Raw genomic sequence first — 12,464 nt, 5'->3', positions numbered from 1 at the left:
TTTAAATATGCGGCGTGTAATTTGCCCCGCGGCTGACTTTTCACCGCACATATGAAGAGACGCGAGCGGGAGTGAAGCAATGTTTTTCTAATATTAATTCATTTCGTGAGAGATGACAGGCTGTCGGCTCAAGAGGCTCTCACGGGAGGAGAAGGCACATTTTCAAACAACTTTCAAATTTAGGGGGAGACACTGCAGGTGAAAGTGTTTTTTAATTTTCAATTTTCAGGTTTCGGGCCAGTCTTAATTCATGAACATTCGCCTGGAAACAAACAAATAGCGCAAAGGTGTTTAAAGCAGAACTAAGTAGCTCATGCCCCTAGAGGCCACAAGCGCTACTGCAGGTGTCGTAGCATGTTGCAGTTTTTTACTCCTTAATTGTCCGTGAGAGTAAATATTACGCTGACAGAAAAGACAAAGGGAGAGAGGGATATTGTACATCCAATTACACAATGGAGATACTTTTTTTCACTCAAACTTGGGTGTAAATACTGTTTAAGTGGTGCTAGCCCGCGGTTAGCTTTGCCCATTAGCCTGTTAGCTTCTTCTTCCTCCAAACATCCCTTTAACACTTGTATTACCCCCAGAGGGACTAACAAAATGATTTATTACAGTAAACAAGTTACTTAGTACTGCTTTAATTTCACTCATTCAAAGTTTCTCTATAGATTTAGTACATGGGAAACTGGAGTGCTACAGTATAATGCTTCATTTGAAAGCTAAGACCTAGAAAGGTGATTGTAAAAGTTTTGATTACGTCGCCGCGTTTTTGACACATTTTTGTCTCTTTTTTTGTTGTGTTTTTGTCCATTTTGGTTGCTTTTTCATTTTTTTTTGTTTTTTTGGTCATTTTTTTTGTCTCTTTTTTGTTGCTTCTTTGTTGCGTTTTCATCCTCGTTTTCGTTGCTGTTTTTAGTGTTTTTTTTTTATTTATTTAAGCTTTCAGATTTGGATAAAGCCAAACTGGAGAAAATGTGCTCAGTTCAGGTGGGGGTTAAGATTTCTCCGTTTTAATTTTCCTCGTATTCACCTGCAGTGTCTCGCCGTAATAGACCTCAAATATTTAGTCCTTGAGCAGAGCTGAGGGAGGTTTGTGTGATTGGGCGGCCCATACCGGCGCTCTCAGCGGGCACCGGGCTGTTGATAATCCTTAATTAGAAAATAAAATCCAGAGGCTGGAAATTGTGCCATCTTTCCCACCACACCTGCAGCGGCTCGAGGCGGCGGGGGAGGCCTCAGCTGTTCTCAAACTCCACTGGCTTCGTTTAGCTCTCGGCTGGTGGACGGAAACACACGGAGGCTGGTGTCAATGGCACTTTTTTTTTTACGTCCGAAAGTGTAGATCGCTGTATTGGCGACTTTGGTTGACAAGTTGTTTGTAGCGCTTCTACAGCTGAAGGATTATGAGATTAGAAGTATGAGCAAAGTTTTGCCTTGTAACTTGTCCAAGCTGTAATTGTTTTAACTATATATATATTTCCGATGTATTTGATGTGGATTTTGCTAAAGCTCAGCTCGTTCATTCACATTCTATATATAAAAAATATGAATGGACCAGGACGCACAATGAGCACTTAATTAAAGATTAGAAGATAAAATACCAGGCAAATCCCTGTACAATTGTGTTTTTGTATTGCCTGCATTTGATTGTAAGAGCTTAAAGCAGTATTGAGTAACTCATGCCCCTAGAGGCCATAGGCGCCACTGCAGGTGTAGTAGCATGTTGCAGTTTTTTACTCATTAATTGTCTGTGAGAGTAAATACTACGATGACAGAAAAGACAAAGGCACAGAGGGTTATTGTACATCCAATTACACAATGGAGATAATTTTTTCCGCTGAAACTTGACTGTAAATACAGCTAAAGTGGTGCTAGCCCACAGTTAGCTTTTCAAGTTAGCCTGTTAGCTTCTCCTTCGTGATTCCATTAGTGTGTATTGGTGGCTCCTAACCGGTGGCAGCAAAGTTGCAATTGTGGTTTTCTGGCCAGAGACACCGGGGGAGATGAAAGACCCCCCAATTATCCGATTAACACTTGTATTACCCCCAGAGGGACTACAAAAAGGATTTATTATGGTAAACAAGTTACTTAGTACTGCTTTAAATCTTTGTAGGATATTCTGAAATATTGTTTTACAAGTTTATATAGTGTTGTGGAATTCAATAAAATACTACTACACTTATGGTTATTGCCCCCAATGACATAATTGGATAAATATTATAAAAATATTAACATTGTAATGTGTTTAATGTGCCTGCTCCTCTCAAAGTGTGTACGTGTATATTCTACTCATGTTCTTTGCAAAGGTTTTCGAAATGAGGCGTCTTGACGGGCTTGTTTAGAGTAGGAGGATGGGAGGTGAAACGTCCTCATCTCTGAATAACTCATAACTCCTGGAAGACCTTCTACAGTTCAGTAATAATCATGAGGTGTGTCTACTTTCAGCATAAAGAACGTCACTCCCAAAGTGGGCGCGGACGAGACGCACGACGCCATCCGCCGGGCGTTCGACGTCTGGCAGAACGTGACGCCGCTGCGCTTCGAGGCCGTGCCGTACAGCGAGCTGGAGCGGAGCAAGAAGGACGTGGACATCACCATCATCTTCGCCTCAGGTTTCCACGGCGACAGCTCGCCTTTCGACGGGGAGGGGGGCTTCCTGGCGCACGCCTACTTCCCCGGGCCGGGAATAGGAGGGGACACGCACTTTGATTCCGACGAGCCGTGGACGCTGGGAAACCCCAATCATGACGGTAAGAGAGCGCGCTGTGTGACGTGTTCAGGGGAACGTTGCCGGGAATGGCTTTGTGCGGTTTCGGTGTGGGAAAGGTTAGTGGCGAAATAAAATGTTTTACTTCGCTCTGGAGCAAAACCACAGCAGTTTATAGCTCCTCCGTTACTGCTGCTGAGTACTTAGTTCACACATGTACTCCGGCAGGACACAACAGTCTGTGCAGGCGCCTTTGTGCAATGATCGATCGTGCATGACATTTATCTCTCCAGCCTAAATGTGAAATGTGATACTCTATGCAATATCAACTTTCTGAGCTCTAAGCCATTGTTTCTTCGTCAAAAAACATCAATGGAGTAGTCTATTTGCTTCAGTCGGACAGGTTTGGGTAATCCTGTTTAATTGGATTGTTTCTTCTTCTTCCGCTAAAGCCCCATGGGTATTTCCTGGATTAATTGATAGAATCTTTGTGTATACCAGCGCCTTTGATTTGTTGGCGAAAACATACTGCTTTCATATAATCTTTATAGCGTCTACATTTCCTACTGCTGCCCTTGAGATGATAACCAACTTAGTCTATGCTGATTGAGAGCCTTTTTCTTTCAAACTCACATTGTTTTAAGTTTGAAAATGTAAATAAATCAGTGCTGATGTTCCGGAAAGCCACATTTACATTCATATAGTAGAGCCATGTTAAATGGTAAATGGTCTCAACTTATATAGCGCTTTTCCACCTACATTAGGCACTCAAAGCGCTTTACAGCAAGGATCCACTCACCCATTCACACTCTCATTCATACACCAATGCACGCAGACACTTGGGGCAATGTGGGTGAAGTGTCTTGCCCAAGGACACAACGACCCCATCTGCGCCACTGTTCATCCCTTAAAACGAATATTTATGATGAATAGGGTTGGGTACCATTTAACAATACCAGTTTGGTATTGAAAAGAAAATACTTAGGTACTAGATAAAATAAAAGTATCGAAAGCAGGTACTGAAAAGAAACATAAAATCTTCATATTCATGCAACGCAAGTGGAAAAAAAAAACATTTAAATTGGAGGGGAAAAAAATAACATTGGGGGGAAAAAAACATGGATAAATTGAGAAAAAAGTGGAAAAAAAAATAAGAAGAAGAACAAGTAGGATACAAGAAGAACAAGTAGGATAAATTGGGAAAAATTTGAAAATTTTGGGGAAATTGAGGAAAAAAGTGTGGGGGAAAAAAACTTTAAAAATTGGGGAAAATTAAAAAAAAAATACAAAAAATTGGGAATAACAAGTAGGATAAATTGGGAAAAAATAGAAATTTTGGGGGAAATTAAATTAATTTTCTTCTCTTTTAGTCAAAGGAAGTTTCTTGGTTGTTTCTCCTCAAATAAAATGGTACAAATACAAAGAAAAATGTAATAATTTCACATTACTCATCTGTTTCATGGTTCTATGTGACAAATAACATAGTATACGTATCTGAAAAAAGGATAGTTCAAGTATCGTTATCGTAAACCAAGTATCGTTCAAGTACCGGTATCGAAAAAAATATAACGGTACGCCCTAATGATGAAAAACTACGAGCTGTTAATCCGTAAATCTAGCATTATTTACATGTCAGGACCAATGTCTCTATTAACTAAAGGGATGGTTTTTGTAGGGCTTGAATGCTCGTTCTTCAAAGCGTTTTCCTCATAACTAAACCCACTGTGGATACAAAAGTCAAAGGGAATCCACTCATCTATTCTGTCAGGACTGTGTTGTGAAGTACTTTTATTTGGGTGTTATTGCAAGCGCTCACTGCTAGGGCTGACAGTATTGCCGTAATCAATCACACAGGATTTGACTCCGTTTCAGCATAAGAAGTTATTGTGTCGTTCATCGCTTTGCGGATGCTGTAACGCTCGGAGTTGATCTGACAGCGCGTAAGTCTCTCGCCGAACTGTCGCTGACTTCTGTGACATTGAGCGGACTAAGCTCACAGCGCAATCTCTGACCCCTCCATCCTTCAGTGTTGCAGTGAATTTGATGAGAACGACAACAGAAGAAATGACACAAGGCTTTGTAGCTCATTGTTTCTGACCGGGAGCCAAAAACGATATTATTTTGCATCTTTTATCAAACGCAATGTGCAAGTAGATCTCGCGTAGCCCAAGGAGTAAGTCAAGAGGAGTCATGATGCTTACAGAACTATGAGTCAAAACAATGACGGGGGTGACTAAGCAAGTGAGGGACCTCAAATTGAAAATGCAGAGAGAAAAGTGTAGTCAGAGCTCGGATTTTATAAGTAAAAAAAAAAGGAAAAAAAAAGAAAAAGAAGCCTTTGGTGATAGCCGCGAAAGGATAAAAGAGAATGGCGGAGTATCTCAAGACAAATATTGGCGGTTCAAGAGCTCACCAGAGAGACAGAGCAGCGGAGAGAAGCAAAGACAACATTTGAAGAGAAAGAGGAGAGTAGAGCAGAGCAGAGCTGAGTGGGAGTTGTTGAGCACTATGTGTCAGAAATAGAAGCGAGGAACTTGGTGTTGAAGATTGAATTTCAAGCAGAAACTGAGAGGCTTAGGTAATGAGTTGTGGATGTTTTGAAAACGCACGCCATGACTCAAAATGAGAAGGAGATGAATTTGCACCACCATAGGCGCCGATTTACGTTTTTCCCCCCCCCTGAGTGTCAGAATACGAGATATTGATGAAAAATACTGGACAGTGATGAGACATTGTGGCATCATCTTATCGAAACAATACCACAGTGAATGGATGTTATAATCAAAGCTAAAGGCGGCCCCAAGCAGTGTGTTAAAGGTGCATTATGCAACTTTTTGGATTAGTGTGTATTTGACCTTCCAGTGACCCAGCGGCTGTATGGGTGGCTAGCTTGGCGCCATCGCTTTTCCTTCCCGGTGGCTCCTATGATGCTTCAGGATCAATCTTATTTCAGGTTTTTTTCAGGGTTTCTGGTTGGTTTAGGAATGGACTGCATACGTAACCATGGATACGGTTCAATCAGCAGTGAAAACCTAAAAAACTATTGATCCTGGACCGTCCTATTGGTCATCCGGATGGTAAGTAAAGGTGCTATGCTAACCACCCAAGCATCCGCTGGGTGCATATTCTCCAATTCGGCCTTACCCAAATCTAAAAGCTTCTCAACTGGAGAGCAATTTCAAAGCCAAGGCCTGCAAAAGTGATTTTTTTTTAATGCATTTTTAGTCACATTTTTGAAGCATGTTCTCCCTCTCTTTTTTGTTGTTTTTATTGTTTTTTCTTTGCTTTTTTTGTTGTTGATGTTTTTGTCACATTTCTGTCTCTTTTTGTGGCTTTTTTCCACAGTTTTTTTTTTTTGGTCATGTTTTTGTCACATTTTTGTTGCTTTTTCTGGCATGTTTTTGTTGCGTTTTCATCCTTCATCCTTTTGTCACTATGTTGATGTGTTTTTTTTATGTTGTTGAAGCTTTTAGATTTGGGTAAAGCCAAAACAGGTGAAAATGTGCTTGGTTCGGGTGGGGTTAAGAGTAAGCCTGTCACGATAACAAATTTGAAGTTCGATATATTGAGGCAGGAAAGTATCGCGATAAACGATATTATTGGCTCTAACGATACTCGATACTGTCAACTCTCAGATAATTTATCTTTGTTCTAAAAGTGCAACATCATGAAATACCATAAGCTGCAATAAACATGAAATATAATTTAACTCAATTGGCTTGAGTTAAAATTTTACAAAGGAAAAATAGGGCGGAATGCTAAGAAATGTACAGACGATAAATCGAGTGCAAAAATATATCGTTTATCTGTTATTTATTGAACGATATGTCGATATAGTAATTATCGTGACAGCCCTAGTTAAGAGGTTAAGATATTTACCCATTGGAATCTTCTTTGTGTCCATACAAGCAGGTGACCAGCACATGTGCCCCATTTACGTACAATCACAGTCTTGTCACCTCCCGCAGCCATCGTAGCCTGTGATTCACTCCCTTCAAACCAACAGCAGCGCTCCCCCCCCCCCCCCCCCCCCCCCCCCCCCCCAGCCTTCAATACAATATTTATACAGACCCGCTGTGGCCCACACTTCTGCGAAAACATCCATAATCATGCGTGCACTTCTATTACGCACTCTACGGTATATGCCTCTCCTGCCAAATATGAATCATGCAGCGCTCCATTCCCAACTGCTCGCTGTGGGGATGGGCGCGAGGAAGGGATGGTGTTACCTTCAGATGAATTTTTGAAGGCAGAAAGCGTTTTGAGGTGCCCATATAGCGGCTTCGGGCCTGAGATATCGGATGCCTTTACATTTTTTATTTCCAGTTTACAGCCAGAAAAATGCTAATAGGAGGTGCTTTGTATTCCTGCCAGATGCTTTCACTTGGCAAGCCGCTCAAAGCTCAGAGGCAGCGCGCGGACTCTGGCTGGCCGCGACTACAGTAAAACACAATATTGATACAACTAGTACCGCTGATACCGCACCAGAGCGATTACCATTTATAGCTGCAGCTCTTTTATCATTGGAGAGACCCAAAGTGCTTACAACAGGCCTCGTGCTTTTGGGATACAGCATGGTCTCTGTTAAACTGGTGCACGATATTTTGCATAATTGACAAACCACGCATGCCATACACGCCGTCCAAAGGCAGTTTGGAGTTGGAGTGAGTTTGATGGATCAGAAGAATCTACAGGCAAAAATACTTTACTACGTACTTGCTTTATTTGGCTATTTGGAGAGGATAGTGCACATTGATAAACACTATGTACAGTTAAGCTGAATTACTAATACAAGTTAAGGTATGACTTTAAGACTCTGTTAAAGGGGCTAGATGCAAGTTAGCCATTTTATACTCACTACTGCCACCTCAGGTCATACGTGTAACGAATTAACACCTTTTTGAGCGACAGTGCAGGATTTTAGAGGCAGCTGTGGTGAACAGGTCTGGGCTCATTCTACGCATTAGGACATTGTTGGAACATGTAGGGGGAGGAAAACACATAGGTTTGACATTTTAAAACTCTGCATAGTCCCTTTAAGGCTAAAATGTTTTTCTGTATTTTACTTCCATTTGAATAGAAAGGTAATTGACTGCTGTGTTTTCTATTTCCTCTCTGCAAGATATTGCCAATTTGCTGCATATTCTTAAAGGAAGTGACAATTAACATACAGGGCCTGATTGTATGATTCTAAACACAGACTATACAGTAGACAAGACTTTCTCGCTGACTGGGGTGCTACGTGAAATCTTCAGCTTCATAACTGGCGCAGTCCAGGTGGCTGGACAGACTGCCGTGGCAATGTTATGCACGGCAGTGGTCCCTCTACAAGCTTTTCCTCCTATAGAAGTGCCAGACTGGAATTTTGCCTCACTATTTAATACTAGCTCTAGAGCGGGAACAACAACACATTCTCTCTTTCTCGGGACATGGGCAGTGTTTAACTCACAGTGGAAGAAATGCTTTGTAGTTTGCCCTGCAACAACTTCATGAGGAGAGCGAAGAGGAAGCAGCAAGCACTCGTTGTAGTTAGTGCTGCTTGTACCCACAAAAGCACTGGCGCACTGTTGTTTGTACACAAGATCCCAACTTTGTCTTGAGCAAAGCTGTTGTTGCGCCAGGCCGAAGTTTTCTGAAAAATATCTTGCCTGTACTCTTATCCGATCCTCTATATTTCCCAGCGAGTGCATTGTCACATGTACTAATTTGTTCCGAAAAACATTGATAGATGAATATTCTGGATATTGTCTGAATTGGAAATAAAACCGCAGACTTCTTCCACCTGACTAAACCTTTTCCGTATATCCTGTTAAATCTCAACCGGGTGGAAGACCTCAGTGATTCTGCGACACACCTCCGCCTGATGTTACAGCGGTTTGAAGATTTCCACTGCATCTATCAGCCACGTTGCTTTGTCTGCCACGTTGCTGCCGGTTATGATGCAATTTCACAGTACACGTTGTCTGCTCCTCTCTCTCTTTGTCATCCACGCTCCCTCCATCAGACTCGCAGGGGGAGATGAGCCTTGCCCTGTAGTTCGTCTGTGCCTGTCATACCTAATCCACTGTTGCCGAGCAGGATACCGACCGCGGTCACGTTGACTAGTGCCAGCACCGCCGCTGTGACGCTGTTATTGTTGTTGTTTTGAACCACGCGGCCACCACCGGCGTAGGAATAATCCCCACGCACTGAAAAGATAAACACAGTACTGTACATATAAATGAAGACTTCATCCATGACATGTATAAGCGTCACTTCACACTATACGCTGAAGGCATTTAAGGATAAGGGATTATTCCCAAAGTTAGCACTTGCAGGCAGTTCTTGCATGCACAGCGGGATTAGCTAATGGCATACTAAATGGCGTGCCGTGTGTATGGTGGCTTTACTGGCTGCGTGCTTTCAATATAAGTGAGGAGCCTCAGCAATTTCGTGTCACTTGAGATTCACCTTTTCGTCCAAAGCGCAGGACAATGGCCTGTTAGAAAACCAGAGAAGTGCAAGAAAAAAACCTAGAAACAAGGATGTGCTCACTCTGAAAATGCTCATTGCACTTGTAGCATCCTCCTTCTGCAATCAAAAGGCTCTTTCTTTCTTTCTTCCTTCCTTCCTTCCTTCCTTCCTTCCTTCCTTCCTTCCTTCCTTCCTTCCTTCCTTCCTTCCTACCTACCTTCTTTCTTTCTTTCTTTCTTTCTTTCTTTCTTTCTTTCTTTCTTTCTTTCTTCTTTGTCCATTTGTCCATCTGTCCTTCCTTCTTCTCTTCCTTCCTTCCTTCCTTTTCATTCATTCCTTCTTTCCTTTCTTCCTTGCTACTGTCCATCTGTCCTTCCTTCCTTTTTTCTTTCATTCCTTCTTTCCTTCCTTTCCGTCCATCTTTCCTTCCTTGCTTCCATCATTCCTTTCTTTCTTTCTGTTTTCTTCCTTTCTTCCTTCCTTCCTTCCTTCCTTCCTTCCTTCCTTCCCTCCTTTCTTCCTTCCTTCCTTCCTTCCTTCCTTCCTTCCTTCCTTCCTTCCTTCCTTCCTTCCTTCCTTCCTTCCATCTTTCTTTCTTTCTTTCTTTCTTTCTTTCTTTCTTTCTTTCTTTCTTCTTCTAAATTTCTTTATTAAAATTAAAAAAAACTGCTTATTGCTTATAAATCAAAATGGTACTGCAAAAGTAAAGGCGATCTGGGTTGCCTTTCACATGGACCTGGCAACTTAAATCACATGACTCTGAGCTCTCTGATTGACAATTTATACCACACATTAATTCAACATCTTACAATTTATTACTTATGATTTTTCTGCATCTGTTGTCGATATTAGTCTACACATTCCAGAGCTCGTCATATGAAAAAGCAATTGACACCACTCCTCTGCATCGCACCACATTTCAAACATCAAGAAACACATCCAACGATTTGACACAGATTTCAAGCGCTCCTTTTGTGTTGAAGTAACAGCTGGATTTACTCACTTTTCCATCTCTCTCTTGTAGACTATAAAGCTAGCCCGGGGTGACGGGAAAATTACTATTTAAATGAACAAACGCTAATAAAAACGCACTGGCTTCAAAGCATCATATCAGATTGACAAAATGCATTTCAAATTGGCAGAAATATATCAAGGTCTGCGACAGCGCTTGCTAAAAATCAGGCTACAACTGTATCCAGCCACAGTGAGCGGCGTTATGTAATCCAAACACCTGTAGGAACGTTTGATGGTTGCCTCTCGCTCTTTCTCACTCACAGGTCTACCATGCCTACCAGATTTGTATTTATTTTATAAATGTTGCATAACTTCAAGTGTGAAACAACTTCATGTTGATCAGCCATTATGAAGGAACACTAGGGAAGATTATTTTTCTTCGATGGAAAACTTGGGAGAAATGGGAGAATCGTTATGGTGATAAATTTGCGGATAGGGCAAGGGAACATTGTATAGCTCTTATGGTCTACTGTTGTTGTGTCCTCGGGCAAAACACTAAACTTACATTGTCTCTAGAGTCTATAGTGCCTGTGTACGTTGTTTGAGGTTGTGAATGAGTGACATGTCTGGAAAAGAGCAGTGAGAGGTCTTTGGAGGTGAAAAACCACACAAATCAAAACCATTTACATGTGCTTGTGTGTAAGGCTGGATACTGTTTTTTTTTTTAGATACTAATTTACCATACCGATACCTGGCTAAACGATACTTTTTCCGATAACTATACTAAAATATCTCTAACTTTAAACCTTAAAACAGAACAACAATGTTGATTTATTCCATCAGGGACCAACAGCGTCCAAACTCGGTCTCTAAAGATGAGAAAAAAAAGATTTTGTACCCGCTTTCGATACTTTTTGATACCAGTATTACATAAACCTTTTTTCCCGATACTTTGTGATTGTCAGGGTGGCCGTTGGCACAGGTTTGCAGCCTCAAGGCAGCTGCGGCTTTACAGAAGTTTATAGAAGACGTAGTTTTAAAATTATGTATTTTCCTCCCCCTACATGTTCCAGCCAAGTCCATTCATGTAGAATGAGCCCAGATCTATTCACCACAACTGCCTCTAAAATCCTGCGCTCAAAAAGGTGTTTATTCTTAATATAGAAACTGCAGTTACACGTAAGACCTGAGGCGGCAGTAGTGAGTATAAAAATGACAATTTGTGTCTAGTCCCTTTAAAGCTGCATTATGCAACTTTTATGTGGAAAAAAAGGTTGATGTGTGCGTATATTGACCTTGTAGTGACTCAGCCGCTGTATGAATGGTCAGTATGACGCCTTTACTTTCCGTCACAGTGGCCTCGACAACGCTCCAGAATCAACTGTTTTGTAGGTATTCTGGTAAGAGGGTCCATCAGCAGTGAAAACTTACAAACAAGTTATCTTGGAGCGTCCTAGAGACCACTGTGACGGGAAATAAAGGCGCCATGTTAACCACTCATACAGCTGCCGGGTCACTACAAGGTCAAACACGCACATAAAAAGTTGCATAACGCACCTTTAATCATGCTCAGAGCTAAAGTTTATTGTGAGCGGTGATGAGAACACTATCCGATGATTTATTGTCGTATACAATGCTCGAGCAGTGTTATTCAAAATGCTGCGTGTGCCTTGAAAGCAGACTGAATGTAGCATTTTGCGAGGCGCGGAGCTCTGTAAGGCAGGAGAGGATTGCACAGAGATTTGCTGCGCACACAGGCAAAAGAATAAATGGATCTGGAGATAGAAGATGGTCTTTTCATCAGATCTCCACATGCTGCAGCCACTTCTGAAAGGACATGAATTTGCAGAAACATCCGAGGCGTTTTGTTTGACAGTTTTTCCATTTGGAAACAACACAAAAGACGAACAGGCAACAAGACACTCACGACAGCTTTATCGCAAGGTCATCGCTATGTGTTTTCTCTCCGAGGAATGAAAGCCGCGCACATCACATAGATAAGATGGAATCGCTCGCACTGGCTCTGATTGGATTTTTGTGGAATAATAGTTGGCACCAGGAAGGAGCAGGTTGGATCATGGTCACTGTATGTTTGTACTGAGCCAGGCTGTGCCAAGGGCGGCTTAAAAGACTTGATATGCCACTGAGAAGTTTCCGCCCGGGATATAAGTCTCCCCGAAAGAAATCGAGAAGTTTGTGAGAAGGATTATTGTCTACGGTGAAAACATCATGACCAGAGATTAATCAAACATGCCAATACAAAAATATTTTTCATTGGAATGCAGCGCTTTGCTTCAGGAGTAATCTTACAAAATTCCTTTTAACAACATGAGAATCTTCCGTATTTCCA

At 41.6% G+C, this 12,464-nt stretch overlaps 1 protein-coding gene across 2 annotated transcripts in view; it reads left to right on the top strand.

Annotated features, from left to right (window-relative positions):
• The window catches only part of mmp16a (matrix metallopeptidase 16a (membrane-inserted)), a 90,528-nt gene that overhangs the window by 30,615 nt on the left and 47,449 nt on the right, over positions 1-12,464 (top strand). For both annotated transcript variants that reach the window (XM_079576023.1, XM_079576022.1), the window contains one exon: positions 2,446-2,750. In XM_079576023.1, the coding sequence (XP_079432149.1) occupies positions 2,446-2,750 (305 nt within the window). The remainder of the gene's footprint in view (positions 1-2,445; positions 2,751-12,464) is intronic.

Source organism: Gobius niger, assembly GCF_951799975.1.
Source record: "Gobius niger genome assembly, chromosome: 18".
NCBI lineage: Eukaryota > Metazoa > Chordata > Actinopteri > Gobiiformes > Gobiidae > Gobius > Gobius niger.
Note: the sequence above shows the minus strand (reverse complement) of the source record. Positions and strands in the feature narration are given on the sequence as shown.